General features: G+C 39.6%; 1 protein-coding gene across 2 annotated transcripts; it reads right to left on the bottom strand.

Moving 5' to 3' along the window:
* Nucleotides 1-13233: 13233 nt before the first annotated feature.
* Nucleotides 13234-18153, bottom strand: LOC147889910 (importin subunit alpha-1-like). 2 transcript variants are annotated; one of them, XM_087390625.1, is made up of 11 exons: nt 17883-18153; nt 17583-17797; nt 17271-17367; nt 17065-17156; nt 16696-16827; nt 16409-16594; nt 16149-16312; nt 15957-16035; nt 14870-14998; nt 14640-14767; nt 13234-14475 (listed from the first exon to the last, which is right to left on the bottom strand). In XM_087390625.1, the coding sequence occupies exons 2-11, from the start codon at nt 17793-17795 to the stop codon at nt 14097-14099; spliced, it is 1599 nt and encodes a 532-aa protein (XP_087246751.1). In that variant the 5' UTR covers nt 17796-17797; nt 17883-18153; the 3' UTR covers nt 13234-14096. The 2 variants fall into 2 exon arrangements, with proteins under 2 accessions (XP_087246751.1, XP_087246752.1); XM_087390626.1 differs by having other exon boundaries at nt 17583-18108.
* Nucleotides 18154-22240: the final 4087 nt, after the last annotated feature.

The following is a 22240-nucleotide window of genomic DNA, read 5'->3' on the forward strand; positions in this document are numbered from 1 at the left end:
CTCTTCTATTAAGTACACTTACGTTTGCTCACTCTTGCTCATTTGCTCATCTCTCTCACATTTGGTATCAAAGCGGGTTTTCTTTGCTCTTGCTCCTAATTGTCCTCTCGCTCCAACTCGCGACCTCCATTCCATATGATTGTATGGATTTGCACCGCTCGCTCGTACCATCGTATGGTTTTGCACATCGCATTTAGTATCGCTTGTATCGTCGTACATTTTTGCACTTTGCATTTCGTACCAATGTTGTTGCTTGTTCGTACATTCATACGAATTTTGTACTTGCATGTTCGTCTCTATGCGTTCATACTATCAATATACTTGCATTTTGTATTGCTAGTGGCATCATTTGTACATACGGATTTTGTATTGCCGTTGACAGGTGTTGTACAACAGTTGACAGGTGTGTTGACATGTTTCGTACAATATCAAACAAGTCGTCCGTACAACGGTTGATAGTCCATACAGTCCGCATGGTACGGATTGTTGCAGGTCCCCAGAGCTAGGTACTCTTGCAGGGTACTCCAAAGGGGTGGTCATTTTCTTTGGCAAACTCTGGTTGTGCATTTTACATCCCAAGAAGGGATTTTACTTGTCTAGTTTGTTGCATTTTTTTGAGTTTTGCTGGTAGAAATGGCTCAAAACAATCCAAATGAGGTGTTTGGAGTCCTCACATAGGAGGATAAGTTGGATGGCACCAACTACTCCTTCTGGAGTTTTATGGTTTGCAATATCTTGGTTGGCAGACATATTAGAGATTTTGTCAATGGAGATGAGGCAAGGCCAGATTGTGTGGCTACATGTCACTCCTACAGCTAGAGGTGGGGGTAGAGGTAAATGCAGCACAAGCAATTGGAGCAGTTGTTGCTCTAGTGGCTCTCACATTCCAACAGAAAAGATGGGATTCTAGGGATGCACAAGCTCTTTCTATGATTTCTCTTTTTGTCAAGAGGTTCATTATTTCTCACATTCGGTCATGCAAGTCCTCAAAGGCAGCTTGGGAGATTTTTTAGAGTATGTTTGTTGCAAGAAATGATGCCAGAGTTTCCTTTCTGAAGAGAGAGAGTGTTTGTTGCAAGAAATGATGCCAAAGTTTCCTTTCTGAAGAGAGCTATCTAATACGCGTATGGATGAGGGAGATTCCATGAATGCTCACCCTACAAAGCTTCAGGATTTGAGGGAACTGTTGTTGAATATGGATGAAGTTATTCCGGATTCAAAGATGATTACCACCACTTTGAATTTCCTTTTTGAGTCCTATCTTGGTTTCCACACCTCGTTGAATTTGTCATTACGGGGGGGCAACAATCCTCCCTCTTTTCACGAGTTGGTAGGATTTCTCTTGCAGGAAGAGTAGACAAGAAATATGGCAACATGGGTTGGCGAGCATGCCATGCTTTCTAAGTTTAAGCGAAAGGAAAAGGGCAGCAAAAGCAACATGCCAATCAGTCTGCACATCAGCATAAAGCTGATTCAGGACAGCTCTCTTATAAGGCTAAAGGTGATGCATATAAGCCTAAAAAGAAGGGCATTTGTTACTACTGCGCCTTTTTAGGATTAGACAGGAAAAGTTGGTAGATATGATGGTAAGTCTAATTGGAAACCTGCTAAGTCACGTATTAATCGAAGAACCAAAGAACTTGTCACATGTTACGAATGCAAAGAGAAGGGACACTACTCTTATGAATGTCCAAAGAATCCACTTGCTACACACAAGACAGCTACCCAAGCAAAGAATGCTGCCAACAACAACAAGGGATGCAATGGAGGGAGAACCAATGAATGTACCAACGGTAATAGTCAGCACAACAACTCTGCATGGATCAACTACATTGATGATGGATCCCATGATAAATCTTTCAAGCAAGAGGGCGAGGATGAGGACAATGACACTAAAGATGCCAACTACACCCCTTCAGGTAAGTGTTATTCAGGTAAAAGTGCATCTTATTTTCATACTTCTTTGTTACATATGACTACACTATTGCACGAAAAAGAACATAGTGCTTATTTGATGATGGAAGCACCCATGATTTCATTTCGCAATGTTTAGTTGAAAAGTTAGCTCTTGCAACCATCAAAACAAAATATAAAGTCAAATCAGCTTCTCAAGGATCAAATTATAATTGTTTGCAAATGGTTAAGGATCTTGAGGTGACTTTAGGGCCATTAGTTGAGAGCTGTGTAGTCGCTTTTTTGCATGAGCAAGATCTCATTCTAGGGATGCCCTGGTGTGTCGAACATAGTGCCAAACCTGATTATCTTGAATGCACCATTACTCTGACTCAAGGCACTGAGACTATGACTCCAGAATGCGACAAGAATCTTCCCTCTTGGCCTATATTGTCACATACCCAAGCTAAAAGAGCTTTGCGCAAACGTGAAAAGACATATCTGGTTATGGTCAATAAGATTGAGGCTAGTCTTGAGACTAAGAAAACTAAGCAAGAGCCTTTGGATCCTTTTCTAGCTACATATGACGATTACTTTATGGAAGACTTACCCCCTGGCCTACCTCAATCTAGACCTGAGGATCATAAGATTGACCTTATTCCAGGTAGCGCACAATCCTACCGAGCAGCAAGAGATTCAATCCCAAATAGAAGATCTTTTGGCTAGAGGCCTAATTCGACCTAGAGGCTCACCATTTGGGGCACCCGTTCTTCTTGTCAAGAAGAAAAATTGAACTTTTGAAATGTGCATCAATTACCGTGCCTTAAATAAAATCATAGTAAAAAATCGATACCCCATTTCGAGAGTTGATGATCTACTCGACAAGTTGAAAGGATCCACAATCTTTAGCAAGATCGATCTTAAGTCAAGATATCATCAAGTGAGAGTGATCGAGCTCGATATTTTCAAGACTGCTTTTAGAACCCAAATTGGTCACTATGAATTTCTTGTTATGCCTTTTGGATTGCCAATGCACCTCCCACATTTAGTCGGATGATGAATCGTATCTTCTTACCCTATCAAGACTTTGTAGTAGTTTTCTTTGATGATATCATGATTTATAGAAAGAGTCGAAAGGAACATGAGAAACACTTGAATCTTGTTTTCTCTCTCTTATGTGAGAACCAACTGTATGCCAACCCGGAGAAAAGTTCTTTTTTCCAGCCTGAAATTGAATATCTTGGACACATTGTTTTAGCTGAAGGCATTGGAGTAGATCCCAAGAAGTTAGAAGTGATAGTAAACTGGCCAAAGCCTAAAGATATCCATGAGTTATGATCTTTTCTAGGTTTGTGTAGTTTCTATCACAGATTTGTTAGAAGTTTTGCACACAAGGCACATCCATTGACCAAACTATTGTGTAAGACTCGTGCTTTCTCTTGGGGTGAGCAACACACTTTAGCTTTTCAACGACTTAAGGGTGCAATGATGCACACACCAGTTTTGACCATGCTAGACTTTACGAGACCCTTCTTTGTCATGGTTACTGATGCTAGTGGACAAGGTTTTGGGGATGTGCTCATGCAAGATATCCATCCAATTGCATTTGAGTCACGTAAATTAAAACCAAAAGAGCTAAACTATTCCACATATGATAAAGAACTAGTCGATGTGGTGCATGCCCTTAAACTCTGGAAACACTATCTTATGGGTTCCGAGTTACTCATTAAGATTGATCACCAGAGTCTTAGACATCTCCTTACTTAGCTAGTGATCTCGGACCGCCATATTAAATGGGCTGCCTTTATTGACATCTTTAAACCGATGATCCAATATCAACCAGGCAAATACAATGTAGTTGCCGATGCACTGAGCGTCGACCTAGCATAAATAATATCTCAGTCATCGAGGGAGACCCTTTCGAGCCTATGAAGTGGACTATCCTACTGATTGAGACTTTTCAAAAATTTGGCATAAGATTAAGCAAGCTAATAGCACCCCTATGGCCTCGTATTCCATTCATAATGACTATCTATTCTATGAAAAGCACTTGTGTGTCACTGCACCATTTCGACGCTTGGTACTAGAAGAGGTACATCAACCACCCTACATGGGACATAAAGGCATCGCTCCTATGTATCAGACTGTAATTCAAGATTTTTTCTAGCCTAATCTTAAAGTTGATGTTGCAACTTTTATTGCACAATGTCTTATTTGTCAAAAAGTTAAGAGCTACAAGGGTAAATATCAAGGTTTACTTATGCCTTTACCAATTCCTGATGGCCCATGGGAGCAGATTTTTATGGACTTTATTACTGGATTTCCTACGACTAGCTCAAGTTTTGATATGGTTTGGACTATCATTGATAGATTTAGCAAGTAAGCTTACTTTATTCCTTGTAAGAAGACCTTGACTGCACTTAAGGCTGCTCATTTGTTCATCAAGCACATCTTTATACACCATGGCCTTCCAAAAGTAATCGTGTTAGACTGGGATAGTAAAATTTGTAGTAACTTCTGGACCGCACTCTTTAACAATCTTGGTACGAAGTTAGATTTTTCCACTGCTTTTCATCCCGAGTCTAATGGCCAAACCGAGGTCACACAAAATACTATTTGTGACATGTTACGTGCTTACGTGTTTGGTCAGCCAAGCAAATGGGACAAATTTATACGCATATTACAATTTGCCTACAATAACACTAAGCACTCTGCTACAAGCAAATCTCCATTCCAAATTGTCTATAGAAAGGCCATTCCTACTCCATTGACCTGCCTTAATCACCAAGTAGAGGCTGCTGATCGATTTACTGAATATTTCTCTAGCATTTTGGCTACTATCAAAAAGAATATCGAGCATGCTCAAGCTATGTATACTACACGTGCAAACAAGGGTAGAAAGAAAGTTGTATTTGCTGAAGGTGACCTAGTCATGTTACGTATTGAGAAGTGCAGACTTAAGAGTATTGAGACACACCCTGTAGTTAAGTTTGCTCCTAAATCCTATGCTCCCTTTAAAGTTTTGGAGCGCATTAATACCACCTGATTGGAAAATTCATAATTCTTTTCTTCTTACATTTAAGAACCACCCCGTTGAGGATGCTAAGTGGATGCCCGAGCGATATTTTCGCTAGTGCCCTAATTTATTGACTACGTTTTTGTCGTGCAATTGAGGCCAATTGCGATTTCAAGCAAGAGGGATGTTACAAGAATTGGAATTATCCCAATAATTTAATCGTTCAGTATTTAGTTTAGTGAGATCCAGCATTTTTGTCACGCAGCTGATGCATGTGTGCTCGCTATTCCGTAGTGATGCATGTGTGCTCCTACATGGCTGGATATACGGTTGCGGGTTGTATGAGTGTGTAGAATTGTGTGCACCACTTACACAATGATGGTATGTGTAGCATGTGTGCACCATCTATATGATTTTATTCATGTGTAGCATCAGGTGCACCATGAGATGGTATGTGTCGCATGTGTGCACCATTCATATGTGATTTATTGATTTTGCGTTACTATAATACTTGAAAGGTTGATTGATTGTGGTGATTAATTCCAAGGTTATCTTATGCTTGAAATATTTCATTACTATTGATCGTGTGAATCCAGGGGAAGAGTAATTGATTGGGCGATGGCATCTGGCAAGCATGATCCACCATATTTTGGGCATGTAGGCGCAACTCCAGTGATGCGGGGATGAATAAGGCTTATACCTAATTTTTGATATTACAAAAGCTTATATACATAATTGAATTTTGGAATATTAGTGGCTTGGCTAAGTGTATAAACTAAAGTTAGAAAAAGCTTTATTTTTAGAAAAAGCCAGCTATTCTAGAAGGTGGATGGGCTTTTTGTAAAAGGGTGTATGGAGGAAAGCATAGAGGCTTTTGTATGATTTTTGCTCGGAAGCTTTTTGGGGAATATACATAAATACATAGGAGCTGGAAGGAGAGCACCACACCTATGGGGGGAGATTGTACCCAGCACGCTTGTTCTGTCTCTTCCATTTGTGAGTTTTGAGAGTTTGTGCGTATTTTTGAAGAGTGTTGCTGTGTTTTTCAAGGATTTATAGGTTTCGTGAGCGTTTCCCGTTGCAAATTCTCAAGGTAAGAATTGGAATAATTATTTGCACTTATTTCAATTTTCTTATAGAAACACAATCCATTCTGCTACAGGAAGAGCTCTATTTGAAATAATATATGGAAAGTTATTACCGAATCCTATCACAAGATGCCAACATGGTGGTCTCTCCATGCGAACATCATTGCTTGAACCAGCACGGTGGTTAGCAAAACAAACATGGCAAGGCAAAGGCACCTGTAGTGGATGAAGAAATACCAGTCATTACTATCAAAGTTAACAAACATACTATACCAGGTGTGATTGTGGATGGTTTAGGAGTTAATATTATCTCTAAAGACATTGCAACTCAGTTGAAGTTTAAGAATTTCGAGTCATCTCCTTTCCGAGTGCAAATGGCAGATCAAAGATCAGTTGACAGCAAAGGTATGCTACATGATGTTATTTTTGTAGGAGGCATTCATTACACTATTAGTGTCATTGTGATTGCCATGGAACAAAATTAGTCAAAAGATTGAAGCTGTTGATGATTTTACAAGAAATTATGATCAAATCATGAGAGAAGTGACTGAAGCCATCAAGAGAGCTCAAGAAAAATATACTAAACAAGCAAACAAGAAAAGACAACATATGATGTATAAAGAAGGAGATTTTGTCCTTGTACGAATTGAAAAGAGACGTTTAAAGAGTGTTGATAAATGCCCTGCAGTAAGATTAGGACCAAGGTTTTATGGACCTTTCAAGGTTATCTCTAAGGTAAATGATTTAACTTATCGTTTGGTCCAATTGCCCAATCATTGGAAAATTCATAACGCCTTTCGCGTTCATCTCTTGAACCTTTTAAAGGAGAATTACCAACACATCTTGTTTATGAAGAGCCACCTTTAATTGTGGATGAAGTTGAAGTTCTTGAGCCTGATTGTATTCTAGATGATCAGCAAAGAACAACGCGTAAAGGAAAGACTTATAACTCCTATTTATTGAAGTTTAAAAGTCATCCAAAATGAAATGCACAGTGGTTTCCTGAGCAGTTTTTCCAGATCATCCTGATATCCTTAACTCATATAAACAAAATCACAACTAAGGTCAGTTGCACCTTAAGCAAGAGAAAGTATTTCTCAAAGCTCTTGTTGGAAATAACGTAAAGTGTTTATAGGATTGCACCAGACATGGCGGGGGTTCTATTTAATACTTTGGTTTAGTCAGGTACGCCTACCTAAACATGTGCCATTAATAAAGTATCATGGGTGATGCCATTTAGAAATACTCACATTAATGGATAGTCATTTGTAAAGACCATTACTTAGCCTGATTCATTTGATGTATATCATTGCGCTAAGTATTTGACTAATGGTGAATTGGTTTATTGAGTACAGGAAATGACATGGACGGATGGGAGTAAACAAGCTCAAGGGAATAAATGCTAAATGCCATGGTTTTATGCTAGCACTATGTAATGTATTAAATGGCCAAGGGTCATTACATTTTTTATAAGGGAGAGTGCTTAAAAGACTTCCACTTTTGGCATGTAATTTTGGATGAGTACGTGAGTAAAGGAGTGACAAAGAGAAAAGTATGGTAAAAGGATGCTCAAGAGAAAAGTATGGAAAAGCGATGATCAAGAGATGAATACGTGACTTTGTATCAATGGCTCATGCTCTTATTTCAATATTATAAATACTCTTGGTGTGGGATCACGAGCCACACACCTCGAGGGGGGAGATTGTACCCAGTGATTGCCTCTTGTCTTTTCATGATTTTCTGTGCATATTCAATTTTTGGTGCTATTGTATGTGTCAAAATTGTTATTCATGTTTTAGTGGTATCAGAGCAAGGCTACGTTCTAGGCTTGATAGAAATAGAGAAAAGGACACAGAAGAGGTTAGAAACCATTTTTTTCAAGAAGATAAAAGAAATTAAATGCATAAACACAAAAGGGAAGAAAGGATTATGTGTGTGTATGTGCATGCGCACGCGCACGCGCGTGTGTGTGTGTTTCTCATGAGATATCATGTGCAACTAGACAAAATGGACTACTATGCATAAAATTGTATCAAATTAATATAATATATACACAAACCTGTCAAGGTTTCTCCATGGTGTTCTTTGGCATATGGGATGAATTTTCAACTCCCATGTGACTGAATCTTCTTATGTATGCATGATTTTAGCCTTGCATCCTAAAATCTGTTATTCAAGTGAGTTGTCCAGAGCAATAATTTGCCAATGAAATTTTTTTAGATTTGCTTAGTTGTTGCTTATTGCTTATAACGAGTGTTATTCTTGTTCTAAGATCTAAGATCTTTAGATTGGCTTTGTTGTTGCTTATTGCTAGTAACGAGTGTTATCCTTGTTCTAAGATCTATTTTCGATGGAATCAGACAACTCACATGGAGAGCACCAATTTGACATACTTCAGTAACAAAATGAAATGCTTCATAGTTCACAATCGCTTATGAATTTCTAAGCTTCAATACTCATTATCTCTTGCCCATTGTAGAACCAATCTCAACTATTTATTCTTGATTGTGTCTCGATGACCCACCCATGCTACATCTTGTCCCTAGCACCACTTTAAATTGCATATCCAACCCACCAAATGTGAAATCCTCAGCCCTCAAGGGTGTTAGTGAACCATTGTTTAGCTATGCTCACCATTCTCTTTTTTCACAAGCTTTTGAATGTTGAATTCTCCATGTTTGTGTATAGAATTTGAGATCAAGGTTGAATGCAAAAATGAAAAAGAGGGGGACATGTTTGTCTTTCACAATCTTAGAGAAAGTTATTAAATATCCCCACAGTACTCTCTATCACTACCCTACACAATGAATTAAATAAAATTCTACATATAACTTGTTTGTTATTTACTTGATTCAATCTAAATAATGCTCATGTGCTTGAACGTTCTCTAAGAGGTTATCCAACACCAAAGTATTTGACCTATTGCAATGCCATCATCACCCAAATGTGCTCAAAATCCAAGGATGAATCACACTTCTAAACTCAAGCAAGTTAACATAAACAATAAGGGATTATAAAGATAGTTAGATACATTGTATATTTATATAAAGTGCCTTAACATTTTACCTCTTCCATAAATAATACAATCTAAATATATTTATAATGCTCTAGAATAGTAGTAGGAGAAGCATCTTAAATCTAAGGGAAAGAATGCCAAGGACTCTACTCACTCAAACTAGGGCTACCAAAACTATAGGATGAGAAAAAGGCCTAACTAACAATGCAAGCACTAAGTCACAAAATGCCTCGAACCAAGGAAAGACATTTTAAATAGGATGAGGGAAATATTGGATCCAAAAACCATATAAAAAGCGAAAAACTTCACAAGGCTTGTCAACAATATGTTAGGGATTAGCTTGATTACTTGGGAATGAGAATGTAAGTGCTTGAACAATTGGACTAGTAGTAGTAGTTTGTTCTTGATACGGAGGTCTCGGTGCTAATGTTTGTTCAACAATGTGGTCCAAAGTCAATTGGTAAATTTATTGGCTGATTCATTATTTGGATGGACGATGCTCATTGAAGTGACTTGGAAAGTGTCGTGGATGCATGTGTTGTATCTCTATAGTTAATGTTGAAGTCATTGATGATGATGATTGGCTTGCTAGTGTCTATTGTTTGTGGAAGATCTTCTAGAGTTGTTACAAAGTTTACAATGTTTGTTTTAGGTGATTTATATATTCCAATTGCTTGCATACATGAAATGTTTTGTTTTTGAAGTGGCATTTATTAGTTCAATGCCCTTTTTGTTTCAATTGTGCTTACGACTAGAAATAATGTTTCTTTGTATAGAAGTGAAATTCCGTAGTTGTCAAAGCAGCATAGCTCATTGAATCTTGATAGGAGAGGTTGTGTTGTTCTATTATTCTTTGTCTCTTGGAGGCATAGGATGTCAGTGGCAATGAGGCTACTATCTTGTAGTATATCTTGCTAGTGTGCATTGAACGAGAGACTGTCTAAGAATTCGATGATCATATGTGATTTCTCGTCTACTTTTGGAAGCATTCCCATTTTGTTGTTGTTTATAGCCTTAATATTTCTTTGAGGACAATATTGTCAACTCTACTGTGCTTCTTTTCTAAGTTTATGAAGCAAGAATTGATTGTACCTGGATGCAACTCGAGCAAGTGTTGTGTATATTAGGCCATGGGCTTGAATCTCTTGTGAGTTAAATGTGATGCTTGTCATCGTTATCCCTTGAGTCTGTGTATTATTCTTGCATCGGTTGGTTTCTTGAGAATCGCTTGCATGTGATTATGTTTAGTGAGTTTTTCCCTATTTGAAATTCCTTTGTGAATTGTTTTATTGGTGTGCAAATTGGTACTATCATGTCATCATGTAGGTGTTGATTCTCATATTGAGTTTAACCAATGTTGTTATTTTGGAAGGAAATCCAAGCTATTGATTGGTGTTCTTTAGTGATTGCATGTTGAAATATACCATCAATGCCATTGACTAGACCAATAGGAATATGTATCTTGCCTCCACGTATTTCTATTGCCATGACTCTCTTTGGTGCCAAGGTTGCATGTGTGTCCTTTGGAGTCTTGATTTTTTTAATTGCATGTCTTATGCTTTGTATCTATGGCTTTTGGCATGTGAGTTGTTCCTGGGGTCTTCTTGAATATATATTGTGTGTGATTGTCTTTTTGGCCATTTGTGAAGAAGAGGTGTGTCATTTCAGTGTCTGGATTGGCTTTCTAAGGAATGCATTGTTTAAGTAGTGTAAGTCTTCATCAGTCTGCTACACGACTGTATTGAGAACGTCTATGAATTTATTGCCTCTTTGTCGCATTGTTTCCTTGAAATCATAGCATTGGATTTTTGTTTGAAATATGATTGTTCTACAAGGCTGGTTGAGTGAGCTAGGTTTTTGAAGATCTAGCTCTCTCTGATTGGGCTTGCTTGGCAAAGGTCACCATAAATATGACGTCCAACCCATCGAATTCATTTGCATTGACATGTTTAATGGAGCGAAGGCGACTGTCAAGTTAAATATGTATGGCCCAATAAGTGATTCCTCATCAAAGACGACTAGTCTTAGGTTCTTATATAAAGCACTGAGGTTGTCGATCTTCTTGCCTGTTAGAGTCGTGGGCGTATGTGTTACTAATGGAAGGTGTAGTGCTGAGTGGATTGTTGTGCCACCGATACTAAGTGAAGCTTTGCATGTGTAGGCCATGAGTAGAGTTGTTCGGAGTTTGATGTCATTGTTGATCATTGTGCATAGTGTCAATCAAGCCTTGGATTACAATGAGAGTGAATGTCTTGCTTGTGCCAGCACCTCTAAATAGGAATAGGTGGATAGACTATTCAAATTCAAATCTTTTTTGAAGTAATATGTCATCACGGAGCAAGTGTTGCTCATTGTTCAGTTTTCGTATTGCGTTGTGGTATTCCATATTTGGCATGAATCTGTAGGTTATAGGCTAGTCGGTTGTTTTCTGGGCAAGTTCTGGATTTTGCTATGTCTAGACCGACGTATCTGCATCAATCACTTGATGCCATGTTGAATGATTATCTTAGCTCATTGTCTTTGTTGATGGTGAATATTGCCTTGGTGAACTCATTACTATTTTGGTTGATCATATTTGTATTTTCTTGGTATGCATTGTACCATGTTCTTGCACTTTGACAGCATGTTGTCTTCACAGTCCTTGAATGGAATGAAAAGCAAGCAATTCTCACGGTAGAATCTTGTTGGACCTTTGCGTAAATTGACATGGACAAACCATATGATCCGTGGCTTAGCTAGCTTTCTTTGCTTGCCCTTTATTACCCTATAGTGTGCTTCATATTCAACGAAGAGGATGGAAGAAGAGCAAGAGCAAGCTCAAACGAAGAGCACTAGGAAGCCAGGCAATCACAGCAAGAAGACGAAGGACAAACATGGCTGCCATGCATTCAAAACAAAAACCAACAAAAAGCCTACCGTAAAATGCCGACCTACCCTACTGAAACCCACAAATGCCCGTTAAGCCTACTCTAATCATCTCCCCTTAAGCTTACCCTCATATCTAGTTAAGTCTACCATAATAAAGCCGAACAAACGCTTTAAACCCACCCATAATTCATCCAACCCCTTGCACAGTCATTCTAGAAAACCAAAATAACCCACCAAATGCTAAGACCTTGCCATGGGCAGGCCAAAAAGCAACATATAACTTGCAACAGTCGTTTTACACCACCAATAAACCATGAGGCATTGCCAACAAGCGTTTCACGCTTGTCATTGGGAGCAGCTTGGAGACCTATAGAGAAAAATCCTAAAGCCCTTTGAGATAACAATATGCATCATACAATCAAGTTCCCCACCTTTAAAGAATGCTCGGATTTACAAGGTTACCTTTTGTGCTCATTCACATTAAAACTGAGAACTTAAAAGCAAACATTTGGTAATGGGTCCAGTAGACTCCAGCATATTAAGCAGGCACAAGTTGCTTGAGCCAAGTACCACACATTAGGTTAAGGACCTAGCATCCTAGTGTGTCTAACCAAGCTTACAATTTTGCCATCCTCTAGGTTTTTCTCTTTTGCAACCTTTAGCAGATACCAAAAAAATCGGATTCCACCTTGTCTTGGAGATGAGTTATCATATAAACTCAGGTTGAGCAGAAACTAACCCTTAGCAATAATACAAGCACTTCGACCTTATTATTACTATGTTAAGCCAAGTTTGTGCATTTTCCCAAAGGCACTCTATTAATTTTCTTCCTTTGGATTTTCCAGTTTTCAGACCTGTTGAAAATGAACTATAGCTGCTCTGAAAGTTTCACTTACACAAACAAATGGCTTTAAAAATTATGTAATACTACAAGTACTGGCTTACAAGAATCTACTAGAGTAATGCAAACTGACAGTCTTGTTAGTGCGTACGTGATCAATTTAAGAGCCATAAGCTCAGACAATAAGCAGCATTTAAAAGTTTGCAGAAAACCTTGTCAGTAAAACCCCTTCAAGAAGTAGGGATTGAAACTTGGGTACGAAAAATGATGTTCAAGATCGTGCCTCAAGCTGCCAACGCTTAAACCCTCCAAAATTTCATACATGTACAAAGAAACAGGTAGGCCAACAAGAACCTTTTAAGCTAAAATTTCCTTCTGCTCCATGGCTAACTAATTTTCCACTGTACATTACAAAAATACTAAATGGTGCATAACGTAGGTCTTGAAACAAATTGCGGATATCCAGCCCATTTCAATAAAATCATATAAAGAACATGAGACTCCCAGCACATCAGTAGAAATCAATTTTAACAATCTGGAAAGCCACATGATATCTTCTATACAGAAAATAGAATGCCAAAGTAATTGGCCACCATACATGATTGCTTACAATTCTGCAGTCTAAAGTACTGCACTTGTGTCTTGCTATCATGATTCATATCTAGAGAGATTTATATGTTAAAACAAGAATGCAGGGCTGATCAGGCAAAACGCCATTGTAAGACAGTGGAAGACTGCTAAGGACAGAGAGTCCATGATATGTAGCATACAGTGTCAAGTGCATTATGACGGGTACATGCAGTTGTTACATGCTTCAGTGTGCAATTTAGAGGTGTGCATGATATGTACGGGCACATGCAGTCAGTGTGTGCAATCCAGCATCAACTACTTAAGTTGAGGCGTTGGGAAGAGTCCCTTACACGGCTGGAAGTCCAGGACCTGACCACAGGCAGCTTAACAAGCCGCAATGATAAGGTAGCTTGTCTGCACTGCTTGCACTCAATTCAACGTCAGGGTGACAAGCAAGAATTGAGCCTTCGTTGCTTTTCAGCACAGCAAGCATTGAGCAGAGTTTTCCCCATGCTCATTAGTGCAGGAACTTTTAGATACCTGTGCTGAATGATGACATGTCAGCATCGAAACTCACTCCACAAGAAGACCCAGTTTGCCGAAATTGCAACCTGAGTTAGTAGGTGGACTCATTGACAACTTGGACTGGTTAGTACTCCACGGGCACAGTCCCCTGCCTACAAAGCTCGAGCCTCCCAGGCTCTGCCCAATGCAGATAATCCTGGCATTCTTGATAGTCTGTTTAGAACACTCCATGTGCCAAAACAGCATCTCAGTATAGCAATGCATCTTCTTGGAGCTTTTTTAGCTGAAGTCAAAGCCACCAGCAGGAACAGGAGAGGTATTATTACCACCAAAGGTAAAAGTCTGGCCAGTCTCAGTGCCAGGTGCCATTATTTGATCTTCATCTTCTTCCATCCAGTAAGTCTCGAGCAATTTCACTGCTTTCTCATAAATCTCATTGTTATCATGGGACTGCAGATATTCAATCTTCTCCATACCTTCAGCCTCATCCACATACCTGGCATACAGATTTATTCCACCAGTCTTCCCAAAGTCCTTCTCAGCCTCTCCTACTTTCAAGATATTTTCGAGCCCCTCAAGGCATACTGTCACCACCTTTGGGTCTGAGCAAGTCAGCAAATCGCACAGGGGCTTTATGCAGCCTTGGCTGACAAAATACCTATGCAAAGCCGACAAGACAACCTTCAAACCACCATCTAACTGTAAATCAAAACATTCAGAAAATTCTATTGATTTCACCAACCCCAAGGCCATTTCGTGCCTCACCAGACCCTACCCTTGACATATATATCATCTTCAGGACAAGGCAAAAAGAGAACTTACTTGATTTGCTCAAGTGAACCTCCGGATGTAGCATTTGAAATGGCCCAGGCAACTTCCTTCTTGACATCAAATTCAGCATTAGCTAGCAAAGAAACTAAAGGGGGAATGACGTTGGCATCAATTACAGCCTGAAAAGTAATAAAACCCAAGTTAATACAAATGGACTACAGGCTGACTACCTAAAACAACTTCTAGACGAATGCATGACTGCTACAGCGACCCATGATGACCTGAATCTGTGCCTTATTCCCAGCAGTTATGTTTGAAATTGTCCAGCATGCTTCCTTTCTGATATTTTTCCTGTGGTTCTGTGACAGAAGTGTCAACAAGCAAGGAAGAGCTTGATTGTTGATTATGATCTGAATATCAGTCAAAAAGAGTTGTAAGTCCATGAAGCAAAGATAAATTTTTCGGAATTATCTGTAACTCAGACATGAAAACATAAAGAACCAAAGTTTCTAACACCTTTAAATTTCTGTTCAGTAAGAACAAAAAGACAGGCCTGAAATTTTCAACTGGGACCTCACAAAAACCATAGTTCCGCTAGCAAACAAGCAGCCCAAAATTCCATGCCTTGAAGCCTTCTATCACTAAAGATAGATATCAGAATCTATAGACCTTATCTCTTCCCTGATACAGACATTAAAGTGATGGAATAAACATTCTATCACCTTGCCAGGAAATAGTTAATATAAAGACCCTGACCACACTGCTTTCACTGGCCAGGAAATGCATAGCAATGAACAAGCTCAGGCTTCTACATTCGCACAGCCTAGCATCACAATATCATTAAAATGTGTGCATGCAGTTTGCATTGAGGAACCTCTATTCTTACAGATTTGTACCAAGAACCTGCCATGCATTGCACGGACTGTAAGTTGTCCCATTTCTACTCACCAACGGCCATGGATGGAACAGTTCTGATATGTCCACGAATTTAGCAGGTGAATCAATAAAATTGTACAGTCCCAACTGTGTGCAGCGGACTGTGAATACATAGGGCACTTATGTGATATTCAGGTCTATGCTTTGGTCAAAGGCGGTCGCAATAACGTGGCAATGCTGGGTTTCTGTAGGGCCGTTCAAGCTGTAATTAACATGCCTAAATAGACACACTGCCAAACATGATGCAGGATAGACTCAGGGAGGACTTAGATATAAGGCTTGCACTGGAGAACAAGACTGGGGAAAACAATTTTTCATCAGCCAAGCCAGAGAACCTTTCTAATGAAGACATAAAACTTCTGGCAGGGATTTCGTAGCATCAAGCCAATACAATCATGCTGAGAAAAACACATCGAGAATGGAAAACCCTACCTGAGTCTGAACATCATCTCCAGTGACGATATTACCCACTGTCCGCAAAGCAGGAATGAGGACAGAAGGGGAAGGGTGCCTGAAGGCAAGGGATGAAAGCATGTAGCTTTGCATTAGTGACAACTCATGATCCCCAAATAAATAACCTAAACTACCAGCTATCTACATTAAATGGCTAGCTTTGAAACTTACAATAAAAGAGCCACAAGGCGTGGACAAATGCCTGCTTCAATCACTGCTTGAATTTTGTCATTTGACCCATCCGAAAGATATGACAAAGCCCAGCACGCATCAGTCAAGACCTCATCGTCATCGCAATTTATGAGGTGCTCCAATGCGGGTAACGCTGCCTTTGCCTTCAGAAAAAGGCCATACCCAAAACGCTTCCCAGTTGTCAACCGGTAATCATGCTGAAAATATGCCTCTATCAGAAATCAAAAAACAAACAGTACCTCTGCAAAAGGAGGTTGGGGCTTTCCACGACAGAAGTTGGAAAGAGTCCATGTGGCATTCCTTAGCATTGAGAGTTTAGCATTCTCAGTTAAGTGTGCTAGTAGAGGTATCATAGCACCATGACTGAGAACTAGGTCTCTGCACTTGACACTGTCACCAGCCACATTACCTAACGCCCATACAGCCTGCAAAGCACGGACAGAAGACCATTAAACACACCAACCCAATTGTCATCACAAAAGGCAATCCATCAATACCCCTTGAGCACTAACACGATTGTGAATACCTGCTCCCGCACATCATTGCTAGGAGATCCAAGAAGTTGAACAAATATGGGTACTGCCCCATGGTCAATTACAACCCGTGTATGATCAGAAGTTCCAGAGGCAATGTTTGTCAAAGCCCATGCCGCCTCAAACTGCAGAGTAGCCCCACAGACCTTAGTACTGAGATGCTGGAAAAAACACAAGGCACACTTCCACAACCCAATAGCTTATAGGTGCCACAAGTTGATGCTTTTGTCATTGACCTCATCTGTATATATTCATACTATCATTTCGAAAACATCACAGAACATTGAACACATCCAATGTCAGACAAAAGAGGGGAGAAACGCCGCTGTTGCGCATCTCGTCATCAAGTAAATGATACAAACCTGCAGCTGAGGAAAATCATTCCGCAAAAGGAACTCCACAAAACGAGGAACCACTCCGACTGCAATCACACCTTCAATAGGAGGACTCCTTTCTGTCGAAAAATATCCAACCACCATGCAGCCAAAAAAAAGTTTGGATCCTGAAAGACAACTGTCCAAACGAGCAAGGCAGGGGGTAGATCGAGCTTGAAAACAGAAAATTGCACCTGCAGAGAGCAGCTTTCTGAACCGAGTTGTGGCCTCTAGCTGTGTAGCGCGATCATCGGACCATACTCCGGCGACCATTGCAGGAAAGCTTTCAAACTAGCAAATGAGAGACCGTGACATAATTACTACCACCTTCCTCATCACAACGACCAACCCTTAAAAAGGTATTCTATCTGGTCACTTGACCTTTGGAAAACAGACACATGAAATTTCGTCCCACTGTACCGACAAGAAGGCATGAAGAAAGCATATGCAAGATCGCCGGCTCCCTGGTTAAATCGATAAATTTATCTGCGGCGGTCATAGCACACCTTTCCGTCGACCGCACTGGCACCGAGACTGGCAGCAGGCAAAGTCTGCAACTGCATCCCTTCCCTTCGTTTTTTCAACAAGCTCTCTTCCCGCTTACTTTTCCGAATCTCGACCATGTTGTCTTCCCTCTTCCGTCGCGCCTCATCGGTGTCGACAGCCAATTTATAGCTCTTTTTCCGCTCTTCAACACGGGAACTGGGCCGGAGAGACATGGCTGCAAAGGAGAATGAAGCAAACAATGCTAAGTCCGTCGGGTACCAACGAAAAAGCTGCGGATCCGGAATGGGAATACGAACAACCTGCAAAAGCCCCAAATTCTCCTCCTCCTGCGATAGATGAATCGATGAAAACGATGGTGTGCTGCTCAATCGATGGATCCAGCCATCAATCGATCGATCAATCAATTGATAGCCCTCCTCCTCCTCTTCTTCTTCTTCTTCGATAATGCCCACGTGGCTCGCCCGTCTTTCACGAGGGGTCGGTCCTACGGATGCCAAAGCTTGCCCCCTTATGAAGCGGCTACGAAAGAGTTTTTTCCGCTTGGAAGAAAAACTAAATTTGTGTATATAAGACTAGATGCCATCGAGAAAGCACAAACATGAGAAATGAAAAGAATGGACACTAACATATCACCAAAAAAATAGGAGATTGTCTCTTTATGTGACCTTTTGAGTAGCACAAATTAAATTCGATTATCATCACATCCCTTGTTTGTCCTTGGCATTCATTCGTTCATTGATCCCTCCCTATTTTTACAATCGTTGGCATGTATTCATTCATTCATTGCTCGCTCCCTATACTTCAGAGCCCCATTTTCGCCATGGAGCACGTAGCTACTAACTTGAAATGGAACTTGAATCCTACCATTTAATGATTTTTTTTCAAGAAAAAAGAATGAGTTAAAATATACACACGAGACATGACACAGGGTCCATTGGGACCCGATCTTCCCTACAAATGTCAGGGGTGGCATTCATTATTGACTTGGTGATGTGTAAAGGTTTGTGCCATTTGGGATTGAAGGCTAACAAGTACATGAATAAGGCTCTGCTTACAAAAGCTCATAATTCGTCCTTCGTTGCAACCTATATCATATTGTGACATGGACTAAAACCCATATGAATTGTTTCTTCAAATCTTGAATCCAACTTGGCTATGTTTGCTGTGCTGATTTCGAATCTTCTCTCGCATCAAGAACATATATCAAAAGAGAGGAATGTTATTGAAGCACAAATATCTAGGGCAAGGAAAGCAATCAAAAATATTTCTATAATAATATATAATATGATTATCATAACCACGCATGGTGTGGGCTTTTTGAGCAGGCAGCGTGCTTCCTTCCCCAAAGAATCATAATCCAAGGGAACAGGCCCTTCCCCGATTGGGAACATCGAGAATATTAGCATCGAGTAGGATTGCGATTAAGTCTCATGAAACTGACAAATTACCTGAATGTTGATTCTTGTATTCATATTGCAACTTGAGAAATTGATATCTTGTACATACAAGTCACATAGATCTTTTTCATTTTCTGTAATCATGGAAATATAGATTCAAACATGCTATGCATTATTCTTTAAAAAAACTAGCATCTTTAAAAAGAGTATTGAAAATGATTGCACAGTCTTATTCATAGACAAAATTATGATTATCTCAACTCCTCGTATCAGTCATACAAGCACGATTCTAGAGTGGGCACATAGATTGGAAGTTGTGTGGTGAACCTTGCCTTGCCAAAAATGCACATTTTTTCATGCCATGGAAGCTTGTTGTTCGCTAATAACTCGACAATCTATCACAGCTATATAGTTTTATAAAGAACAATGCCAAACAATGGAGTGGACTCAATGCCTGGTATCTTCCACTATGAACAAGAAGCTTATTCCCATTCGACGCAATGAATGATGCCATCAATCTAGCCATCCCCAAAGTGGACTCAATGCCCATGTCTTCCACTATGAGCAAGAAGTTGACTCCCATTCAGTGCAATGAATGATGCAGTCAATCTAACCCTCCAAGCCTTCGACTTAGAGAAACATGCTCCATCATATTAGTGAGGGAATCCAAGTTAACAAGTTTCCTTGAATCCAAGTTAACACGTTTCCCTTGAGATAACTCAAATACCATCTTCACTGCTTTAATGGCCTAACCAAATGTTTTTATATATATTCCAACATGGGCATAATTTTTCCACAACATCTAAATATTAGAGCTTCCCGAAAAGCAGTATAGGCCTCGTTGCTCCTTTTCTTTATGAATAGCAGTAATATTGTTCCATGTCTCGCCATTATCAAGATCAAGCTCTATTGCCATAGTATAGAAATCAAGTGTCTTATTCAATTCTCAAGCCTTCAATGTTGCTGGACCCTAGAGCAAACCACCCAACCGAATGCAAATTATTTAGGGCAAAGGTAGCTTCCCAATGTTCCATTCATCTTACATACTTTACTTTGTTGTATGCAAACTGCCCTAAAGAACTTTGAGCTTGAGAAAAGTGATGCTAAGACACTTCCCAAGCCTTAACATAGAACTCTTCATTGAGGGTCACATTACCCAAAGCAATAGAGCCTTGGATCATCGAGCTAATGTCGTAAACAATCTTTTATAAGATTCATAGTTGCAGCTTTTTTTCCCAACAAGCAGTGGCAATCAATTAAATTGTTCCACAACTCGGGCACAACTCAAGCACCTCAAAGATTCTTAATGCACCCTAACTATCCCACGCACCATCATCTCTGCATATTCTTCGAGCAGAATAGGAAGGGCGGGAAATTTGACACAGAAAGCATAGCACATTTGGTCTTGTTCTCTGCAAGTAGAGCCCCGTATCCGCTCAACAAAACCAAATGTCCAAAGTTCACATAATGTAAGTTCTAATCTAAAACAAAATGATCAAATGCCACAAAAGGTAAGTTTTTCCTTAATCTGCCAAACTGTTTAATGGAGGGAATGAAAATGCGCTCCAATAGCCCAGATAAACTGCTCCTCAATAATCAACCCGTCATCATAGAAGTGCCTCCATGCATAGGGAACATTGTACGTTTCTTTGGAGTGTGCATGTCTAGACCTATATCATACTGCTCGTGCATTTCTTGCTTGTCACTACTGTCAATTGACGTTGTGCTACTTTTTGAACATATTTTTTATTGTTGATACAGCGGGAGTATTGCAGTGTTAAAATTGCTTTTATTGTTATCTATTGTTTGTTTGTTGTAGATACATATGTCATGCCATAATATGTTGTGTCTGTTCATCGATCCTTCTTCACCTTGAAATGGAAAGTACAGTAAGCACATTTCCCTGTACTAATTCTCTGGGTCTTATGCTTCATTGTAGTTGTTAAACTTGGCCTCCTTTTGCTATTTTATTGTCTTGTTTTATTACGTGTGCTTGCATATTTTGCTAGGCAAATGTCATTTATTTATTGTAGCCTTCTTTTATACTTTGTGATAATGCCATCGAAGAAAATGTCTTTGCTAGCGAGGTCGAGTGTTTCCAATTGGTAGCATCTTTTGAGCAGAAGTGTGTGTTCCTCTACTTTGCTTGTGTTTAAGTATATGAACTCTCAAGTGCTCCTTGTTAGAGGTAAAGACAATGCTAGGTAAATTGATTGTTGTGCGCTAATTTGTTGTGTGTTCAGTATTGCATTTCCAACTTTGCTTATACGTTCGTTTGCAGCGTCCTTGTTTTTAATCACTTCATTTAATGTTGTTTTCAAAGCCTTGGTTGTGGCCTTGTCTTCTTTTGCAATGTATGATGTGCAACACGCTCCGCCCCATGGGGTTTAAAATAAATTAAATGTCGATGTTTGCCCCCCATAACCTGGAGAGCATTGGATTGAAGTTATCGGTGTATATGTCTTTTGGATTTCTCTTCAAGAAAATAGTTGGTTCCCTTGTTTTTAATCTAAGTGCCAAAACATATGTATCCTCAGTTAGGCCTACATAGTTTAGAAACCCTTGGAAGTCCATTGTTGTGGTGCTTTGTTATTCCAGCAGCATTATAGATAAGCTTTGTGTTACACAAGTGTGTGTTGTTCTCAGCTTCATGGTCTAGTGGTTCCAATATTTCTATTTTTTTTGTAGGTGAAGCCAACCCTTCCTTTTTTTGTTGCACATTTTCCTGTGCCTATGAGTCTGTATTTCCTTTTCAGTGTTGTTGAACAAAGATATGTCTGTCAATATGTATTGATCAATGAACGTTGTAATGGCATCTCTTGTTGCATTTTGAAGTGTGGGTCCACCTGTAATCCATAGCAAGCCATGGTCATGTTGGCTTCCTCTATTTTGGAATTCTATGACAAAGCAGTAGGCCTCCACTCTTCCAAGAATGGATGGATCTTAGCAAAAGAGTTTTCAATGCCTTGAATTTGTGGACGTAGTATCGTGCAGTGTGATAGGGTCTGAACATATTAATTCTCATAGTTGTGCACTGCTTGTTTTTGACTCAAGAGCAGATGAAGGTTTTTGTAAGTCCTGCAGGTACCATACAAGTGGTTCCTAGAGCATTTCTACTGAAGATAGCATTAGGAAGAATGCAAGTGGTCCTAGTTGACGGAGCATTGCAAAAATGTTTTTTTTCAACCTACTCTTGTAGTCCATTTATGTTCAAAGGCATGCAAAGTCCCTGTAGCCAATGTTTGATTGCAAAAGCTTTC

The sequence above is a fragment of the Dipteris shenzhenensis genome, chromosome 19 (assembly GCF_047967505.1).
Source record: "Dipteris shenzhenensis isolate YYH24624 ecotype China chromosome 19, Dip_SZ_1.0, whole genome shotgun sequence".
Classification (NCBI taxonomy): Eukaryota; Viridiplantae; Streptophyta; class Polypodiopsida; order Gleicheniales; family Dipteridaceae; genus Dipteris; species Dipteris shenzhenensis.